Genomic DNA, 22,630 nt, shown 5'->3' with positions numbered 1-22,630 from the left:
CACGACAAAGAAGCAATATTTGTCTTGAAAAATGATCTCGATTCTAATTAAATCACATGGCAAGAAGGCCTATAATGACCAAAAAAAAACATTGTAATACTGGTCTCAGATGTATTTCCGGATGACATTTCCCTCTGATGGTGAAGGGAAAATTTGTTTGTAAAAATCGAATACTGAATTAAATAAGATATATAAATAGAAAGAGTAGAATAATGAATGTAAAGTTATGGTTTCCAGATTGAATAAAAGTTGACAAAACTTTCTTGACTAGATTTCACACCTTAGGCTTTCGCAACTGGCATTTTAGCATTCTAAAGTGACATACGAATAGACTGGTGAGATATGTCCTTGAATCAAATTAATGCACTATAATGAATAGATAATAAGACATAGTTATATAAGATATACATAAATAACTAGAATAGAGTGAGGTACCGAAGGTCGCCTCATGACATCTCCCCCTCTTGAAAGAAAAATTTATCGAAGCATAAATTTTTGACTTTTGATTAGTCAGATTTACATCTTAATCCACTATCGCACCTGCTGAAAGTCGAATAGCAATCTAACAGTTATGTGAATATGGTAAAGTTTGAGCGAGTTTCAGGTTTAAGAGTTATTTTTCAGGTTCCTCAATTCGTGTTTTCTTGAAGGGGTAGCTTGATCTTTCGTCCTCGGGAAAGGCAATTGACCTCCTTTTCAGCCGATCGGGACAAATGGTGGTAATAGGCGTCTGCTCTATGGCTGGTGTTTGTGGCGATGGCTCGGTAGTCTCTGATTCCGTGATACTCTTGACAGTGGCCAAGAGGGTCGCCGAAAAACCTCGTGGTTTCTTGGAGCGTCCAGAAGACCGGGTTGATTCGCTCCTCGCCTGTTCATCGGCTTCAGTAGGTTCTGTGGTAGCCGCGCCCTGAACCTCTTCTTATTGTACATTCCCAGACGTTTGTGGCCCCGATTGAGCGGACGGTTCAAGAGGCGTCGCCAAAATTTCCTCCGACGAGGCTGGTGCTGTGGCGGTGGTTAGCGGCATTGTGGTTGTCTGTGGTGATTCATTCGCCTGAGCTGCGCTCTGTGGCGCCGATCCGGGTGCCTCAACTAACTCGAGCTGCGGTCTAGTGATCAACGAGTCCTCACTTGACTACTCCGCAGTAAAGTCTATCATCTTGCCTCTGGAAGGTTCGCTGGTTTGTCGCTGGACCGGTGAAGCAGACTGTTGAGGGTGAGGCCGGAGGGCAATCCGTCTTTGGAGTCTTTCTCCAACTGTGCCAGGCGTAGCTGAAAACTCAGGGGAGTTAAAATTATGTCTTAAGCTTAGATGGTTTTTTCGATAGACTTTTCCCTTGTCGGTAATGTAAGTGTGGTCCGTAATACGGACGATCTTGATTTTAGCTAGTTTGAATAGAGGTTTTCCAGAGTTCCGATCAAGCACTTTTCGAAAAATTTTGACTCTTATAGGGTCTTGGAAAACTAGATTTTCTAATTTACGTGTCTTTGAGAGTCTTTTTGGCCTCGTTGAAGACGACACATTCACTCGCTGAGAATGTGATAAAGCCGGCACCGGCGGGTCTCTAACGTGATCGTAGAATCGGAGTGTCCCCTTCGTGATTCAGGACTTTAATGAGGTAGCTAGGTCACTGTTTCGTGCGGCTAGTTCGCGAAGAAGTTCGCGTCCCTGTTGCGGTTGCACATTGCGTTTCAGTTGGCTCCAAGTGTTCGCCACCTTAGCAAGATTCTCCAGGGCCTTGTATGTCTGGCTGTCCGCTAACCTACTGCCCACTCCAAAAAGTGGTCTGAACTTGAAGGGAATGTCCGGACTATGTGAAGCTCCTCTCGGCACAAGTTTTGCCCTATCCCGGCTGTAATCCTGACTCGACCGCTGCTCCGGTGTTAAGAGGTTCCTTTCCAGTCCTTGCGGTGAAGAAGGAGAACGAACAACATTATCACATGCTATTGAGAATTCCGTATTAGGTTTTCTCCCGTAGTGTAGCTCAAAAGGAGATTTTTTTTTAATGTAGCATGTTTTGTTTTTCGAGTGTCGTCAACGATTTGTTGTAATGTTGAATTCAAGTTTTTAAAACTAGGATCTAATCTTTCGGTTCCTTACTTCCGTTTGATAGTTTGATTTGACCGTTCAACCAGCCCGCAGCTTCGATGATCTCCCACCGCTGTGAGGACATGTTTTATGCCTCTACTTTTACAAAATTCATTAACAACATCAGATTTGAATCCAGAACTAATGATCCGTTCTAATGATTTCCGGGATGCCATGATTACGAATGTATGATCTTAAGAATTTGACTATTTTTTTTCGCACTCGTTGTTTTAGTTCTATTTTTTTCGCACTCGTTGTTTCGCAGGTTATTTCGAAAAACGGTCTTAAATCTTCCCCTCTTTATCATCTATTATCGGGCCCGCAATACAAGTTGGATTTTTTGATTCGGAGCTGACAACGGTGGTAGTGGCTTAGCAGAGTTATAAGTTGTTGAAGTTTTGATATTCTTACCAAATAGAGTATATTCCGGGCATTTTTCGCAGACATTAACTATCTGACGATTGAGGAACGGCCACCAGATGTATTCTGACGCATCCATAATAGCCGCCTGTCCAGGAGGCCACCGGTGAAGGCGAGTCAGAATGGCACTCCGTAGCTAGCTGCTCGGGTATGGCCACCTTATTGTCTATCAGGACAGTTATTTACAACCGCCGCCTTCGTCCAGAATTGGGCCATGTACGCCCTCATTTTGTTATTGGTCCTAGGAACGTGTCTTCTCCTGCGAGCTCCCCCAGTAGGTCGACGTCAAAAAGTCCTGGGAGGCCGACAACTTCCTCTTATCTCGCGTGACCAAGGGTTTATGGTTGTTGATGACATTGACTCCCATCCTGACCACTGCTTCCTGTCGGGCCTTCTTTGCCAGTCTCTGCCTCCGGTAATTGTCCAGGAATTGAGCCAGGCACTTTCCTGCGGACTGTCCACGAGCGACCACAAAGCGGTCTTTTGAGTATTTCAGCCTGGCCAGATTTCGGGTCCGTACTTGATCAACTCGGCTTGGGCGATTCATGCAGCTAGCTCTTGAGGGTCCGTATCTCTAATGACTAGGAGTGCGGAAGTTAGGGAAGCTTGTACTAAAGTTTTCGACAAAGTTAAGGAGAGTTGCTTGTTCAATCGTGTTGTTTGCCAGATCAATGGTATTAAAAGATGTATTGGAATTATTCAGATTAGAGTCTTGAGAAAATTTTTTCGAGGTATTCATATCGTAACTTGATTTTGAGATGTAAGGTCGGAGACAATGATTTCTCTCGCAAACTTCTGGTTTAGCGTATCTCATTTGCATACGAGGCTGTGATTGGTCGAGCGGATTGGAGCATGAAAAGTCGACCTCTCGCGACGAGAATATAAAACCACGATTTTGCATACTAGCCTTTGATTGGCTGATTATCTGAGAGCATGATTGAACGCCCTCTAGCGACGAGATATCGTTACTAGAAATTAACCTATCCTCTAGTGATTGGTTTGGTATTTGGTTAGAAAACGCGACGCCCTCTATGGACGACGAGCTTAACTGGTTGCAAGAATCTGATTGGTCAAATGAGTCGATAGATGATTTGTCAACCGCTTTAGTTAAGAGGTGACGAATATCACCTACAATGTCACCGGACGTTTTGCTTGGTTGAAATCGATAATGATTTGATACCTGCCCCACAGGCACTATTTTTGATCTAAATGGAATGCGGGTTGAGTTTAAGCCATTATGAAAGGCCTGAATTGATTTAATGACGAAGAATTCGTCATGCGATGACGGTAAATGAGCTTTAAATGTCGGGTGTCTCGACATGTAATCTACAATGCCCAGGGACGAACCCGGTACATGTTCAATTTCATAATCACAAGGAATGAGGCGATCCGCCGAACGAGAGAGTCGCGACTGATACGACTTCTTGCCATACGTTTCATTGAGTGCTGAGATATTCGCTTTGTGATCAGTTAAGATGACAAAACGTTTACCAAGTAAGTATGTACTAAAATGTTCGCACGCCCAAACAATGGCTAAAAGATCTAACTCATTAGTGCTTTATTTGGTTTCTGCTGAATTTAGAAATCTAGAGGCGAACGCTATCGGGGCCCAGACATTTGGTGCCACCTCCTAAAATTTTCTGAAAAGCTGTATCTTGCTCTTCTCCCCACAAAAAAGGATTTCTTATTCTCCGCTTTCGGAATGCGATGATGTTCGGAATGCGACCGTATACTTATGCAAGTATGGAATGAAACGTTGGAGATGATTGAGAGTTCCCATAAATGATCTTAGTTTCTTAAGAGTTTTCGGTGGCATAAGTGATTTGATAGCCTCGATTTTTGAGAACTACGGAGCGTAACCAGATTCATCGATCTCGTACCCTAACCAGACAAACTTGTTAACTGAGAACTCACATTTTCTTAGTTTCAGCGCCCATCCTTCATCGTTCAGTCGTTCCATGACTTTATCGACTAGAAGGTTGTGATCGTCAACTCCTCCTTTAGTGACCACCAGTATATCATCAAGGTAACATATGACTCCTTCCAATCCTTGTAGGGTACAGTCCATCGCTTTCTGGAATTCCGTGGGCATATCCGTCAATCTGTAGAAACCGGTTTTGAATCGATACGTGCCTGTTGCTTATCCACACAAAATACTAAAGTTACAATGACTACTGGTTAGGTCCGATAAAGGTAACTGACTAAAAGCATATTTGAGATCAAGAGATGTAAACCACACTTTTCCAGGTGTGTCCTTAGTGATGATTTGAGCCGCCGAGTCAATCAATTCATGCATATTAGGCATTTGATACTTGTTCTGCCAGATTTGGGCATTCATTGGTTTAGCATTAAGTGCTAGTTTTATCGACCCGTCCTTTTTTGCAGTTAGTACTATTGGTGCAATAAAATTGTATGTGGTACACTTATTCAGTTTTTCAATGTGTTTATCCTTGATTAGTTTTTTAATCTCGGCCGGGACTCGGTCTTGTATGTGAATGGGGACTTTTCGGCCTTTAACTTGTCTAGGTATCAAAGGGTCCTTAAAGTTAGTGAACACTTTATGGCTTTCCGACTTCCCCAGTCTGCTGAACACATTAGGGTAGCTTTTCACAAAGTGGTCCCTCCAGAACTTAGAGGTTGGGTCCATTTCCTCCACATCCTCCGCGAAATTCACTTCTGTTGGCTCTCGTTGGATAGTTTCAATTGCCAATTGTCCGTGAAGGTTTAACCCGAGCAAGTTCCGTGTTCGATTCTCGGACACCATGAAGCACGGGTTGTCGATCTTCCATCTCTTTGACGCGATCGGAATTTCTAACGAACCAAATAGCTTGATTGGTTATTTGTTGTATTCCACGTATGCGACACCTAATGGATATCTCTCGGCGTCCTTGAACTTTGCCTCTGGAAGCCGTCTCAACAGTGTTTCCGCCGTTTTGTTCAGGAATGAAACGGGACTACCGGTGTCCACCGTAGCATAAAAAAAGAGTTACCGGATCGTAGTTGGATACTGAGGCTCCTCGGTTTTCCTCCCTCTGCCTTCAAGAGTTCTACGTTGTTGATCTGTACGACGTCTACCGCCATAACTCCATATTCCGGTTCACTATTATCATTTACGTCAATGAAGTTGCACTCTTGATCGGAAGATGTATCGTTTTGGTGTACCAAGTTAACGCGACGCTTTGCGGTGTTATATACTTTGGCAAAATGGCCTTTATTTTTACATGCATTGCAAGTAGCTTCTCTGGCCGGACACGACCGGCGGTGCTCGAGGGAAAATGGGTTACCACAGAAGTAACAGGGCTTGTTCTGAATTTGGCGTTGATTGGAACGGTTTGGGCCTCCTCCGCGACCGTTGTTTCCTTGGTTCCCGAACTGCTGTACCGAAGAAGTCGGTTCTTGTTTGACCCGAATAGAACTGGCGTTTATCGAGGACGAGTTGTTATGTGGTAGTAACTTTTGAAATTGCTCCGACGTCTTGGCCCCCTTTTCATTCTCCAATGCCAATTGCAGAGTATCGTCGAGGTTGGCTTTCGCCCTGATTAGTTGACGTTGGACCTCTACATCCCTAATGCGACCAATAAACAAGTGCTTTAAGGTAGCTTTATCTTGTTCTATCGGCCAATTGCACAACGCCAATTGAGCCAATTGAGCGCTAAGTCGTGCGTAGAATGAGGAAAACGAATCATTCTCCTGCATAAAAATTGTATTATACAACTTGATTCGTTCGACTGTATAATCTCGCTCTGCCTTGAAAAGATCTTCACAATATTTGTGAAAATCGATGAAGGAGCATGTATTTAGGTCCTGATGGGGATAAGAATCCAAGAATCTTTTCTTTCCCTCATTTCCCAATGAGAAAAAGAGTCTAGATTTCAGACGCGCCTCTGCCTCATGATAATACCAATTATGATCGATATGTGGGCCTTTCTGTCTCCTTTCTTCGTTGTACTCATCGATTCTTCTATTCGCTGCTGCAATTCGAAGAGTCCTACTAACGACGTCTGCTGCATTCTCATCGATTCCCGGAGGTTCCGGCTTCGGGTAAGGTTCATCCAACAACTCCGCTGGGGCAACTAACACCTCCCCGGCGAGATATTGTCTTTTAGACTAATGGTCAAAAAAATTGTCCCACCCATGTCTCCCAAATAAATGGTGGGTTAACCGATGATTTAGCCCAAAATGGGGGAATTCCGAGTAGGTCAGTCCTGTCTTCATTCACAGGAACTGCTGGCTGCGCCATGACATTTCCCTCTGATGGTGAAGGGAAAATTTGTTTGTAAAAATCGAATACTGCATTAAATAAGATATATAAATAGATAGAGTAGAATAATGAATGTAGAGTTATAGTTTCCAAATTGAATATGAGTTGACAAAACTTTCTTGACTAGATTTCACACCTTAGGCTTTCGCAAGTGGCATTTCAACATTCTAAAGTGACAGACGAATAGACTGGTGAGATATGTCCTTGAATCAAATTACTGCACTATAATGGATAGATAATAAGACATAGTTATATAAGATATACATAAATAACTAGAATAGAGTGAGGCACCGAAGGTCGCCTCATGACACCGGAATTCAATTACTAGGACTTCGCTCTACTTGAAATCTTTGCAAGGAAGGCATAGTGAAAAGTTCTTAGTTCTCATTTAGACAGACGACTCAACATCAAAAATCATAGTCAATCGAAATAGATTTCATTCTAACTTTTATTCAGCCAAAACATAGACTTCGTGTTTTCTAACAACGATCCATAATTTTTTCGCTTTATTTATACTTACAATTCGATTTAAGTTTCGACAACTCTTTTGAGTTTAATCAGACGACCTACCTCCATTAACCTCGGCTGAAGTGCTAGAAGCTTCTCATAGTTGGAGTCCAAAGTGTCAATTTGTTCTTCCAGCGGAAGGGAGTCAAGAGTGTCCATGGAGGCTGTGTTGTCGGCCAATTCCCTCTCTACTTCACCCAAAACCCGTTGGTAGTCCAGCTGTTGTTGCAGCGCCTCCATCAGTTCAATCTGCCGTGCGTCCATCTGTGAAAACACAAATCGAGCAAACAAAGAAAAAAAAACAAATTATTACCAATTCGCATTTTTTTCACATACCCTGAATCAAATCCTTGTAAGAGTACTAATTTTTTGTTCAGAAATGTCTCTGAAAAGTTTGATGATTTCTGCTGACTAGCTAGGTTCAACTAAATCACCTGTGCCTGGAGGCTGTTCCAGCACTTGTTCAGCTCGTTCAGTCTCTCCCTCCTGCTTTCGCCAGGCTGTCCGTCCTCCGTCTCAAGTTTGAAATCCAGGTACGCAGCAGCCTCACTGTCACTCGACTCGCCCGAGAGAGGAGTGCGGGAACCATCGCTGAAAATCGAGTCACCGAGTTTTATGAAGTAACTAAGAGTGAATTTTCAAAAAAAGAAACATTATTCTGCCATTTAATATTACTGAACCCAATTTAACTAGTTTGTCGTCCAAATCTTATTTTACAAATGCATTCGATTTTGGTTAGCCCTGTGTAGGTAGGTAGCATCTGTGGATTCGTTCCATAGTTTTTGGAGACTATTAGGAGTGATTTCTAGCTAGATAGTAACTGAAGTAACTAGAGAGTTAAGTTTAGCTAATTTAAACTCTCATTGGTTTAGAAGCACTGCTTTGGAAGGTTCCAAATGTTCATACCAACACTTAAGATCAAAAATCTGTCATACCTTGGAGTTATTGTTCCATTCCCATTGTTCAAAGTGGGAAGGTGCGGTTTCTCGATATTCAAAATAGAATCTTTCTTTTTAATCGTTGTCGGACGTCCTCTTCCTCCCATTGCGCCAATGGAGGAGACGGACAAATCACCTCGCAGTTGCTCCAACTCAGCCAAATTCTTCGATATTTTCTCAACCTCCACATTATTCTCCACTTTTCCATCACAAATAGGCGATATTTTGGAATCAAACCCAATCTGAGGAGATAAATAAGACAGGTTACGTCGATTGGGAGAACTCGCTTTCTGCCGATTCATTTTCACCGATAGAAATCTGTTCTCATATTAAGTGTAAGATAAAAACTGTGCGGCACTGCATATTACATTTGATTTTACGTATATTAAATTTAGCAGCAGTATCAACAAAATGTTCAAGCAATATCAAATTTAATCAAAGATGAGAGCCAGTTTTTTACCGTTTATTTTCATGCACCAATATATTTTTGTTCGTTCTTTAAAGATTGGCAAGCGCTTTGATTATTTTAAGAGTCCGCCACTTATCGCAATATCGACCACCGTTTAAACTGTTTAGTTATGAATATGACAGTCGAAAATTATAAAGCCTCAAACAATTTAAACTATTACAGCAGAGTAGTATTAGGTGTTTTTACTCGCAGACAGGAAAACTCACTTGAAACTAATTGAGCACGTCCCGCGTTATGACATATTGAGCTATCTCTCCCACGTTACAAAAAAAAAACATTTTATTAACAGAGGTATTATTAACCAAAAGGCGAAGCAAAATAAAATACAAAAAAGTACAAATAAGCCTCGAACTCAGAGGCGAAGCTGAGCTTCGCACCACTTGCGATACAAAATAAGAAAATTGAAGAAAAAAAAACGAAAAAACTAGTGGTAGTTATGGAACAACGTGAAGCCGAATAAAACAACAACTTATGAAAATGAAAAAAAAGTTACTTTATTCACTCGTCAAATAAACGTAAATGAGGCCACTAAGCCGATATAATATAGGCCGAAACCTAATAATCCAATAAAAAAGTAAAAAATAAACAATAAAAAAGTTTTTAAAAAAATTAAGACTAAAAAAGTTATTAAGCCCCCTCGCCCTCAAAACGCAGACACTTTTTTCGGGTCTAGGACAACAAGCCGACGGGACTTCAAGCCGAAGGGACTTGAAGCCGAAATTAAAACTTTACAGGCACCTCAAAACACAATTTTATCATCTGTAAAACGTTGCTTTTCAAAATTTTTGGAAAATTTAGTCCATGATAAGCGTTTTTCATGACAATGCACCATTTGTGATTGGCATCCGTTTATAACATCAGCCGGTTTTTGAAATGCATAAATTATAAACATGAAAAAAGCCTTCAACCATGTTTTACTTTCCAACTATCCGAAACATCCTTCGAAGGCTTAAATTTTATGAAAACGCCGATAACTAGTAAAGAAAGATCATGAGATTCAGAAATTCTTCAAAAAAGTTTTCAAATTAATCATATTTCACGACTTTATAAAGAACTATTCGGCTTGAAGTCCCTAATTTTAGAATTCGGCTTGAAGTCCCGTCGGCTTGATGTCCAGCACCCACTTTTTTCTGCTTTCGAAAGACGCAGTATGAGACCAACAAGCCGAAATAATATAAGCCGAAAACTATCAAGCCGAAAAAATTTGTTGTTATGAATAACTTAAACTATTATATCTTTTAAGACATTCTGTGCGATGCAGAGGAGAGCATAAAAAATATGCATCCGTTGAATTAACTCGAAATTAGTTCACTAAGGCAATTAAAAACAGGCCGAAATCATTTGGGCAGAAAAAATATGTAGGCCAAAAAAAATATATATATATACGAAAACAAAGACAGTAAAATTACAAACAGCAGAAGTAAATCAGAATACTAAAATCAACTGTAACTGAAAGATTTTTTAAAATCTATAAAACGGCAACTAATCCGGCAAAACATAAGCAGACAATAGTACGCCGACGATGATTTTTTCAAACGGAGTACTCCCCTTTGAAAAAACAGGTCCTGTCAGATTCGAACCCTGAACCTTTGCAGTACCAGGCGCATTCGTTTTGTCTTGACCAAGTGTGCATGCGATGAAACAAAATTTGAATTGATTATAAACTGAACCTAAATAGAGCATATAATTTTAAGCATTCTCTGAACAAAATAATTTATGGGGGAAAAGTCTAGTACCCGATTGCAATACCCTTGCTTATGGTAAGGTTGAGTAATAAAAAATCGGCAATGAGATGCTATGAAATTTCTAATAAAATTCCGATCATGATTATAGCAAATCAAGATTTATCGTGGTTTATAAGCGAATTCGGTTGGAAAAAAGAAGCTTCGTACTAGCAAACTCGCTAGAGTAACAACATTATGCAGTTGACTTACAATTGACAGATAAACAAAAGTTTCTTCAACCAAAGTTTTGACCTTCAAAACAATCACTCATGAAGCAGTTTTAACTTTCAGCTCAGGAAAGCTATGTTTCAGAAGTTCAATTTCTTTTTTAACAGATGAAGAAAAATCTTTGAAAAAACTATGCAAAACCTCATATCCAATTAAGCCATGAAACCAAAAAAAATTTCATCTAAAAATATGATATAGATTTGAAATTTTTCTTTTCAAACAAAAAATTTTTTTATATTATTTTATTTATTCACAATAAATCAGATCTACAATTGGTCGAATATTGAAAACAAACAAAAAAATACCCTGAACTAACTAAAAAACACACTACTAAAATAGTTAAATAAAATAATATTTATTTCAAAATTATGGGGAAAACTCTGAAGCAATGTAACATTCACCCGGAAGTACATATCGAAGGAAAATAAAGCTAGGTTCTAAAACGACTGGTTAGCGTCTAAGCAAAGCTCTACATGATTTTAACCGTGTCTACCAAAGCCAGTTCTTTTGGTGGTCTTTCTAACATCGGGTCGACAAAAACGTTTCCGGCTTCGATCGAACTAGTGAGCTCATGGCTGGGTCTCAGTATCCCCAGACCACAAGGTCACTCCTAAAAACGGGGCTACAACATATTTCTTATATTACTATTCTTATTATTCAGTAGTAAAATCATCATCTCCATCGAAGATGATCAACCCTTTCCCTCAACTCCTAGCTTCTCATTATCTGAACACGAATCTAGATGTTAGTAATTCAATTCAGGACATGACCAGGAAGCTGAAACTTCGTAAAATACAGTTTGAGTTCTAGTCCCGAGACCCCTCCGGATTCTCGAACCCGGGGAAATAGCAGTCCTATTTGTTCCCAGAAGGCTAGACTCGCCGTCGTAATACCCTTTCTGGTTCTCGGGTTTTGCGTTGTAGCGATTGTAGCGGCACAATTGTTACAAATCGGAATGGTTATCATCGTTTGCGATAATGCTCGTATCGTTCGTATTCTCTCCGTCCAGGAATAGCGTTGTTGTTCTCGTTGAGAATTCTGTTGTTGTGTTTTTGCCTTTTTAGTGTGTGCGAAAGATTAAAAGGTTACGTGTCTTTCACGTCTAAATCGAAATTTTAAAAATTCACATGTCAGTCAAAACTAATCTTTCTGAAGAAATTTTTGCTAAAAAGTAAATTTCAAACGTTTTCGCAACTATGTGCATCGTCAGGATTTTTACAATAAACTACTCTAAATGACGATAAAACATCAATTTACAAATGTTATTTACAATAAATCACTTACAATTTGGTTCTAAACCATCGTGATAAAAAATAAGCCAATCACAGTTGACCTCTAAATTACTATTAAGATTAAAATACTTTAAACCTCTAAAATTAATTAAACATTTTTAAATTAATTTGTCTGGAAATTTCTGAGTCATAATTTTGATTTAGACATGTACGTTTTGAATAAAAAACCAAAAATATTTTGGGACTAAATTTTCAGTGTTAACTCCCTGCTCCTAAACTCATCGCGCGTGTTCAAGCCCGGTTTCTCTTTCCTGATATGTATTGCCTCTAGTGTTAGCAATTTTGTTTGGTTGTTTGACCTATCTATAATTTCCCAACTAAGATCTGCGCTATTTCACTCAAGTTGGCATTGCTGAAGTTGGATGCCTACCGGTGAGTCTGCTTTCTTATGTTCCTCAATTCTAGTGGTCAAATGTCGAACAGTTTGTCCAAAATACGTGGAAGTGCATCCACTTCATGACAGTTTATAAACCACTCATGACTTCAGGTCATTAGAAAATGCTGACTTCAGTGATGGTAAACATGATTGCAGTTTTCTTGTGGTGAAAACCACTTGAACGTTAGTTAGTTTTCGTAACCTGTTAGCAAAATATTGTCTCTGGTTACCTCTATATTGCACCATCAGCATTGGGGGCTTCACATCCTTTGTTGATTGAACTGACAAACCCCTGTCACTATCCAGGGGCTTGCCCTTACCCTCGATGATCTTGCACAAGGCGTCTGAAGCCACCTTTGCGGACCAATTTTCAGGGTACTGATTTGTCAGCCATTGCGCCCTTTTAGTTTCCATAGCCTTATCAAAATGCTCCCAGCTAGATGTACTCCTAAAAACCCTGTGTACAGTGCCTTGGATAACACTACGCTTATACTGAGTTGAGGCGCAGCTTCTATAGTTCAGTATAGTCCCTGTATCTGTTGGTTTTTGATACCAACTGCAAGTTACACGCCTACCCTGCGATACATTTATGTTCAAATCCAGGAACGGCAAATTCACCTCCGAATTAGTTTTCTCTAGAATGAACTGCAAATCTGGTTGAAGAGAATTGGCGGCATCAAGAGGACAACTCGGCTCCCCTCTGACTGTTCTAACAATGTCATCCACATACCTGAGGAACAATTTCACCTGGGGAGTCTCCTTCTCCTTGTTCTTAGCTCGGCAGCAGCTTTCACAGTACCAGATTATCTCGGTTATTGATGCGTATACGTCATCGGATGTTTTTCCGCATTTTGGAATGATACCAGTTTTGGCAACTGTCGCATTCAACCCCCTTGGATCTAAATGTGACTTTCCTGCTGCAACATGGGCACAAGCCGTTTCTGTCATTAATTTGCTGTACCCCCGTTCCCACCGGTATTTGTTGTCATAGAGCAAATTCGTATTCTTTCAGCCATAAGTTTGCCAGAATTACAGCGAGGGACGCGCCAATTGCTAAACCATCAACTTGTACATACCATGAATCATTACACTCGAAATATACTTTGCTGACCGCCATATTCAAAAGCCTTTTCATGGTTGCTCTTTGAATTTCAGGAGGAGACTCCTGGCTGTACAGCTTCTGTAAAGCAATTTCAATTGCCTCCTTCAGGGGAACGTTGGTGTACAAACTTTTCACATCAAGAGATATTATGGTTTCATCCGGATCTAGAGCAATGTTTTCTATTTTTTCTCTAGCCTCTTTAGTATTGGTTTCTATATTTGCTCCATCGATGTTGTCAAAAAACTTTGCAAGCATTTTGTTAAGGTTCTCATACGAGCTGCCGGGAAGTGATAGTACAGGTCGTAGGGGTGTCTCATCCTTGTGTACCTTAGCTAAACCGTACAAACGGGCGGGTTGCCCCCCTGTTGATCTCATCTTAGAATATAAATGATCACTTATCTCGTCTCTTTTGTTCATGGCTAGTAATTTTTTGTTAAGTTTCTTCTCAATTTTCAGTATCACCTCATCAGTGGTTGTATCTTTTTTCACAAACTGAGCAGATTGCAACAAGGATTCCAGCTTTGATTCATATGTTTGTTTCCTCATTATGCAAAAACCAACCCCCTTATCAAAAGGCACAGCCAGCAAACCATTATCTTTGAGATATTTCCTCGTTTTTTCTACGGCTTTGTCTCTTGGGGTTTGCCGTACAGTTTTTGCATATGCCTTTGCCGCGGCTTCTATTTCACATAACGTTTCACCATATGTTTTTTGATTTTTCAATTTTGAGAGAAAAATGTCTATATCCGCCAAAAAGTGTGTTTCGTTAAATTTGTCTCTAATTGGATGCTTGGGGCCCATTGATAGCACTTCATATACCCATTCAGGCAGTTCAATATTATCAAGTACCTTAACTGATCGCTCATTTCTCCCCCCAAGAGGTTTATCTTGTCTCTCGGACAGTTTTTCTAACTTTTTTCTATGGTTTTCTGATGTTGTCTTTAAGCTTGCCTCAACTTGACGCCTCACGAATCGGAAAATGGATGCCCACCACTGTTTGTCAATTTCTTTTTGCACCAGTGATCTTGCTTTCCTTAGCATCTCCTCGTACCTTTTCCTATCCTCATTTGCCCTAGAAGTTTCAGTCCTTAGTAGTTTCAATTGGAAATTATGCACAGCTTGGTCCGAAAAAACCCCGTTCTCGGGGACCCTAAACTTCAAAAAGTCCGGTATTAGATCGTTTTTCAGACATTTTCTCAGAAACTTCAGTCTATGTACAGATACTTTATTAAAAACAGGCCGAAATCATTTGGGCAGAAAAAATATGTAGGCCAAAAAAAATATATATATATACGAAAACAAAGACAGTAAAATTACAAACAGCAGAAGTAAATCAGAATACTAAAATCAACTGTAACTGAAAGATTTTTTAAAATCTATAAAACGGCAACTAATCCGGCAAAACATAAGCAGACAATAGTACGCCGACGATGATTTTTTCAAACGGAGTACTCCCCTTTGAAAAAACAGGTCCTGTCAGATTCGAACCCTGAACCTTTGCAGTACCAGGCGCATTCGTTTTGTCTTGACCAAGTGTGCATGCGATGAAACAAAATTTGAATTGATTATAAACTGAACCTAAATAGAGCATATAATTTTAAGCATTCTCTGAACAAAATAATTTATGGGGGAAAAGTCTAGTACCCGATTGCAATACCCTTGCTTATGGTAAGGTTGAGTAATAAAAAATCGGCAATGAGATGCTATGAAATTTCTAATAAAATTCCGATCATGATTATAGCAAATCAAGATTTATCGTGGTTTATAAGCGAATTCGGTTGGAAAAAAGAAGCTTCGTACTAGCAAACTCGCTAGAGTAACAACATTATGCAGTTGACTTACAATTGACAGATAAACAAAAGTTTCTTCAACCAAAGTTTTGACCTTCAAAACAATCACTCATGAAGCAGTTTTAACTTTCAGCTCAGGAAAGCTATGTTTCAGAAGTTCAATTTCTTTTTTAACAGATGAAGAAAAATCTTTGAAAAAACTATGCAAAACCTCATATCCAATTAAGCCATGAAACCAAAAAAAATTTCATCTAAAAATATGATATAGATTTGAAATTTTTCTTTTCAAACAAAAAATTTTTTTATATTATTTTATTTATTCACAATAAATCAGATCTACAATTGGTCGAATATTGAAAACAAACAAAAAAATACCCTGAACTAACTAAAAAACACACTACTAAAATAGTTAAATAAAATAATATTTATTTCAAAATTATGGGGAAAACTCTGAAGCAATGTAACATTCACCCGGAAGTACATATCGAAGGAAAATAAAGCTAGGTTCTAAAACGACTGGTTAGCGTCTAAGCAAAGCTCTACATGATTTTAACCGTGTCTACCAAAGCCAGTTCTTTTGGTGGTCTTTCTAACATCGGGTCGACAAAAACGTTTCCGGCTTCGATCGAACTAGTGAGCTCATGGCTGGGTCTCAGTATCCCCAGACCACAAGGTCACTCCTAAAAACGGGGCTACAACATATTTCTTATATTACTATTCTTATTATTCAGTAGTAAAATCATCATCTCCATCGAAGATGATCAACCCTTTCCCTCAACTCCTAGCTTCTCATTATCTGAACACGAATCTAGATGTTAGTAATTCAATTCAGGACATGACCAGGAAGCTGAAACTTCGTAAAATACAGTTTGAGTTCTAGTCCCGAGACCCCTCCGGATTCTCGAACCCGGGGAAATAGCAGTCCTATTTGTTCCCAGAAGGCTAGACTCGCCGTCGTAATACCCTTTCTGGTTCTCGGGTTTTGCGTTGTAGCGATTGTAGCGGCACAATTGTTACAAATCGGAATGGTTATCATCGTTTGCGATAATGCTCGTATCGTTCGTATTCTCTCCGTCCAGGAATAGCGTTGTTGTTCTCGTTGAGAATTCTGTTGTTGTGTTTTTGCCTTTTTAGTGTGTGCGAAAGATTAAAAGGTTACGTGTCTTTCACGTCTAAATCGAAATTTTAAAAATTCACATGTCAGTCAAAACTAATCTTTCTGAAGAAATTTTTGCTAAAAAGTAAATTTCAAACGTTTTCGCAACTATGTGCATCGTCAGGATTTTTACAATAAACTACTCTAAATGACGATAAAACATCAATTTACAAATGTTATTTACAATAAATCACTTACAATTTGGTTCTAAACCATCGTGATAAAAAATAAGCCAATCACAGTTGACCTCTAAATTACTATTAAGATTAAAATACTTTAAACCTCTAAAATTAATTAAACATTTTTAAATTAATTTGTCTGGAAATTTCTGAGTCATAATTTTGATTTAGACATGTACGTTTTGAATAAAAAACCAAAAATATTTTGGGACTAAATTTTCAGTGTTAACTCCCTGCTCCTAAACTCATCGCGCGTGTTCAAGCCCGGTTTCTCTTTCCTGATATGTATTGCCTCTAGTGTTAGCAATTTTGTTTGGTTGTTTGACCTATCTATAATTTCCCAACTAAGATCTGCGCTATTTCCCTCAAGTTGGCATTGCTGAAGTTGGATGCCTACCGGTGAGTCTGCTTTCTTATGTTCCTCAATTCTAGTGGTCAAATGTCGAACAGTTTGTCCAAAATACGTGGAAGTGCATCCACTTCATGACAGTTTATAAACCACTCATGACTTCAGGTCATTAGAAAATGCTGACTTCAGTGATGGTAAACATGATTGCAGTTTTCTTGTGGTGAAAACCACTTGAACGTTAGTTAGTTTTCGTAACCTGTTAGCAAAATATTGTCTCTGGTTACCTCTATATTGCACCATCAGCATTGGGGGCTTCACATCCTTTGGTGATTGAACTGACAAACCCCTGTCACTATCCAGGGGCTTGCCCTTACCCTCGATGATCTTGCACAAGGCGTCTGAAGCCACCTTTGCGGACCAATTTTCAGGGTACTGATTTGTCAGCCATTGCGCCCTTTTAGTTTCCATAGCCTTATCAAAATGCTCCCAGCTAGATGTACTCCTAAAAACCCTGTGTACAGTGCCTTGGATAACACTACGCTTATACTGAGTTGAGGCGCAGCTTCTATAGTTCAGTATAGTCCCTGTATCTGTTGGTTTTTGATACCAACTGCAAGTTACACGCCTACCCTGCGATACATTTATGTTCAAATCCAGGAACGGCAAATTCACCTCCGAATTAGTTTTCTCTAGAATGAACTGCAAATCTGGTTGAAGAGAATTGGCGGCATCAAGAGGACAACTCGGCTCCCCTCTGACTGTTCTAACAATGTCATCCACATACCTGAGGAACAATTTCACCTGGGGAGTCTCCTTCTCCTTGTTCTTAGCTCGGCAGCAGCTTTCACAGTACCAGATTATCTCGGTTATTGATGCGTATACGTCATCGGATGTTTTTCCGCATTTTGGAATGATACCAGTTTTGGCAACTGTCGCATTCAACCCCCTTGGATCTAAATGTGACTTTCCTGCTGCAACATGGGCACAAGCCGTTTCTGTCATTAATTTGCTGTACCCCCGTTCCCACCGGTATTTGTTGTCATAGAGCAAATTCGTATTCTTTCAGCCATAAGTTTGCCAGAATTACAGCGAGGGACGCGCCAATTGCTAAACCATCAACTTGTACATACCATGAATCATTACACTCGAAATATACTTTGCTGACCGCCATATTCAAAAGCCTTTTCATGGTTGCTCTTTGAATTTCAGGAGGAGACTCCTGGCTGTACAGCTTCTGTAAAGCAATTTCAATTGCCTCCTTCAGGGGAACGTTGGTGTACAAACTTTTCACATCAAGAGATATTATGGTTTCATCCGGATCTAGAGCAATGTTTTCTATTTTTTCTCTAGCCTCTTTAGTATTGGTTTCTATATTTGCTCCATCGATGTTGTCAAAAAACTTTGCAAGCATTTTGTTAAGGTTCTCATACGAGCTGCCGGGAAGTGATAGTACAGGTCGTAGGGGTGTCTCATCCTTGTGTACCTTAGCTAAACCGTACAAACGGGCGGGTTGCCCCCCTGTTGATCTCATCTTAGAATATAAATGATCACTTATCTCGTCTCTTTTGTTCATGGCTAGTAATTTTTTGTTAAGTTTCTTCTCAATTTTCAGTATCACCTCATCAGTGGTTGTATCTTTTTTCACAAACTGAGCAGATTGCAACAAGGATTCCAGCTTTGATTCATATGTTTGTTTCCTCATTATGCAAAAACCAACCCCCTTATCAAAAGGCACAGCCAGCAAACCATTATCTTTGAGATATTTCCTCGTTTTTTCTACGGCTTTGTCTCTTGGGGTTTGCCGTACAGTTTTTGCATATGCCTTTGCCGCGGCTTCTATTTCACATAACGTTTCACCATATGTTTTTTGATTTTTCAATTTTGAGAGAAAAATGTCTATATCCGCCAAAAAGTGTGTTTCGTTAAATTTGTCTCTAATTGGATGCTTGGGGCCCATTGATAGCACTTCATATACCCATTCAGGCAGTTCAATATTATCAAGTACCTTAACTGATCGCTCATTTCTCCCCCCAAGAGGTTTATCTTGTCTCTCGGACAGTTTTTCTAACTTTTTTCTATGGTTTTCTGATGTTGTCTTTAAGCTTGCCTCAACTTGACGCCTCACGAATCGGAAAATGGATGCCCACCACTGTTTGTCAATTTCTTTTTGCACCAGTGATCTTGCTTTCCTTAGCATCTCCTCGTACCTTTTCCTATCCTCATTTGCCCTAGAAGTTTCAGTCCTTAGTAGTTTCAATTGGAAATTATGCACAGCTTGGTCCGAAAAAACCCCGTTCTCGGGGACCCTAAACTTCAAAAAGTCCGGTATTAGATCGTTTTTCAGACATTTTCTCAGAAACTTCAGTCTATGTACAGATACTTGAACTTTTTTAAAGAATTTTAATTAGTCTAACACAATTTTCCAAGTTAGTTTTCTTTTTAAAATTTTTCTGAGCCAAACAGCAGGCAAAAGTACTGTGGTCATTGTTTTGCAGGCCACGAGTAATGAATCTCACAAGGCACAAAGCAAAACAAATCACACTCTTCTCATCCCTGTCTTCTCACCCCTGTCTCACCCCTAGCCTTTCTCGTTTGTTAAAATACAGTATTAACACCGTTAATACTCTAAAAACGCCAATCTTCTCGTCAGATGCATAAAAAAAACTCGAGTTCCGGCTTGCATTTTGATAAATTCTGGTCGAATGTCACATAAGTTATGGGAAATGAACAATCGAAATTTATAAAAAAAATTACGAAACAATGAATTACGTTGAAACATTTACAAGAATAGCCGGTTGCCGTGCAAAAACAAGAAAATTCCGACAACATTCCTAGCAAAACTACACAAAAACATGTTTGTTTCAGTTTACAGTCATTTCTTTGTGCGTGTTGTGATGAAACTAAACCCTAGAACTGTGACATTCGACCAGAATGGATCAAAATGCAGATTCAGCAGATTTGGAAATTTAGCAGCGAACATTCCGAATTGATGGTTTTAAGCAATTAACGACGTTATTGGGACTATTAATCAAACGGTGAAGGTCAAGATATTCTGGTATTTTGAAAATTTTTCAAAATTCGAAGTATGACGTCATATTTCTGAGAAACGTCAGAAACGGCCATTTTGGCAGAAAGTCGAAGAAAACACAACAACATTAGTTGCGATAGCGTGAACAACGAGAATTGTGCTTGAAAAACAACGACGATTTGCAGAAGTAGCAGAGACCGCTCCGAGTTGCAACTATTGTGTCGCTACAATAGTTGCAAGGCCGTTGCGAACAACGGTGAAGGGTGGAAAACCAGCCTTCCGGAAGGAGAATAAGAGCCTTATTTCCCCGGATTCAAGAATCCGGAGGGGTCTCGGGACTGGAACTATTAGTGTTTTATATAAATTTTTAGCTTTCCTGTCATGTCCTGATTTGAATTCAATTAACAACTGAATTCATTCTACTAAGATGAGAAGCTAGGAGTTGGGGGAAAGGGTTGATCCATCTTCGATGGAGATGATGATTTTAATCTACTGAACAAAAACAATAATAATTCAATAAGTAGTAGTAGCCCTGTTTTTAGGAGTGACCTCGTGGTCTGGGAATACTGAGACCCAGCCATGAGCTCACTATTTCTGCATGTAATTAGGTTAATTTGAGTGTTTTGACCGAAGCCGAAAGCAGTAACGTTTTTTTGTCGACCCGATGTTAGAAAGACCACCGAAAGCACTGGCTTGGTAGAGACGGTAAAAAGCATGTAAAGCTCTGTTTAGTCGTTAGCCAGTCGTCTTAGGACTTAGTTTTATTTTCCATCGATATGTATCTTCCGGGCGAATGTTACATAGATGTTTTTATGGCGCTCCTGGGTGTTATTCTTTTTTAACATCATGACCGGCAGAACCGTTAACGAGCACTCCGCGCTGATCGGATGCTCACATTAACGCCCTTAATAGGCCTAAACCGCCGGGGCGGAAGAGTAGTTCGGAATGCGGAAGCCTTCCGCATTACCGTGAATAGATTTTTAACCTAGTTAAGACCGAAAATTCACGAATCAGGAAGGGTGGGGGGATCGGCCATTCACTCGTTCCCTGAAAAGTTTGTGACCAAAAACACTTAAAGATATATATAAAACCAAACAAAAAGTAGTATAGTACCCAAGAAAAACAAAAAACATAAAAATTAACCGAAAAAACCAAAAACAGTAAAAAAAAAAAAAGTAAAAAATCAGTAGAAATCATCCCCCAGACAAGATGTGATCCGACCCTCCCGTTTGTTGTTGATAGATATATTGTTGATACAGGCATTTATATCAGTCAGGATTGTTACGATCAATTTTGTAGCCCGTTTGTGAGGCTTGTACTGTAGGGTTATTTGAGCATTTAAGCACGTTAATGATAAATTGCGCTCAATCCGGAAGGGTCAGCTGATTTGCGCTCAATTCGGAAGGGTCTTGGGAGAAGACTGATCCGGCAAGCAGTACAAAGAGCATCAAGAAGGGGCTCAACGACAACAACATTCGACTGTTGGGTATCGTTAACAAGTTTTGTATCCCTTTTGGTACAAAAAGTAAGATAGTAATCTGTGGGGGGATCGACAGTGCTGCACTGTTGTGACCCTTCACCGAACTGCGAATATCCGAGTTAAGCACCTTAATTCGGATATTGAACAAACCCGGAGGGGTATAGTATTACTAATATTATTACTTATATAACCTAATTAATACTCCTATATCGTTTTTTCAGTGAAAAACACAGAAAGCAGACCGGTTTTTAGGGTCAAAATAGTGACATTTTGATCCCCCCAAAAGTCGCGATTTTTGAGATATCGATATTTTTTGATTCGAAAAAAAGCGCTGAAGTAGTGTGTTTAATCGTAACTGCACTACCATAATAGATAGAACCGGTTAAGTTCAGTTCGGAAGTGGTTGGAACTAATTTGGAACCAAAAACCGAATTTTCGTGATTTTTGAGAAAACGAAACACAATAAATTCAGAAAATTTTTTGAAATTTTTGAGTTAGAACAGTAAAAATAGTTGTTCAGACAACGTCCACTAGTGAATCTACAAGTTTTAAAACCCGCTTCCCAAAAGCCTTACTGGTTGCAGAGAAATCGAATTTAACGTGTTTGATTTGGTGGATTCATCAATCCGGAGGGGTACAGGTAGCATAGTTTTCCGAACATGTTTTCAACTAAAGCGTTTTAGATCGGGTGTTTTGCATTGAACTAGAAGAGTGTAGGCCGTCTGAGCTCGGATCAATAATTTTCAGGTCGAAAAGAACAGAATTGCGGAAAAAGTTAGGCGGAACCTACTAGAGACAAATTTTTTGACTTTAGAGAAAAGACGTTTTGGTTGATAACTTCGGAACTACTGGGTATATCGAGTTGATCTTGGTACCAATAGATCAGAAATTAGCTGAGCTTACTGATAAGGACAAAAGTTTTTCGAAAAAGTAAGCGTGACAATTTTTTGAGATTGTTTTTAGCAAATTCACCAATTTGGGAGGGTAGACCCTTCACGTTTTATAAATTTCTTTTAGAAAAGCCCTTACACCCCTACCAAAAGGTAATAGCGGTTGAATAAAGTCACTTTAGGCTCTTCTAGACGAAAAGGGAAGGCTAAAGGCACAGGAAAACCTTAATCGAGCCGAAGTTAGGCGAGCGATAAGACCCTTCACCGTTAGCGTCAATTGTCAAATAAGAGGCCTTACTCCAATCCGGAAGGGTCTAGGAAAGCAGTACATACCCTTCTTAGTTAATTGAAA

General features: G+C 39.6%; 1 protein-coding gene across 2 annotated transcripts in view; it reads right to left on the bottom strand.

Moving 5' to 3' along the window:
• The window catches only part of LOC134841274 (nesprin-1-like), a 118,945-nt gene extending 109,867 nt beyond the window's left edge, over positions 1 to 9,078 (bottom strand). The window contains exons 1-3 of one of the 2 annotated variants that reach the window (XM_063857155.1): positions 8,213 to 9,078; positions 7,712 to 7,868; positions 7,341 to 7,541 (exon numbers count right to left, since the gene is read on the bottom strand). In XM_063857155.1, the coding sequence (XP_063713225.1) occupies positions 7,341 to 7,541; positions 7,712 to 7,868; positions 8,213 to 8,517 (663 nt within the window). In that variant the 5' untranslated portion in view covers positions 8,518 to 9,078. The remainder of the gene's footprint in view (positions 1 to 7,340; positions 7,542 to 7,711; positions 7,869 to 8,212) is intronic. The other variant, XM_063857154.1, reaches the window with a different exon arrangement.
• Between the last annotated feature and the right edge of the window lie 13,552 nt (positions 9,079 to 22,630).

The sequence above is a fragment of the Symsagittifera roscoffensis genome, chromosome 3 (assembly GCF_963678635.1).
Source record: "Symsagittifera roscoffensis chromosome 3, txSymRosc1.1, whole genome shotgun sequence".
Taxonomy (NCBI): Eukaryota; Metazoa; Xenacoelomorpha; order Acoela; family Convolutidae; genus Symsagittifera; species Symsagittifera roscoffensis.
The sequence above is the reverse complement of the archived record's forward strand: the minus strand, read 5'-3'. Positions and strand labels throughout refer to the sequence as shown.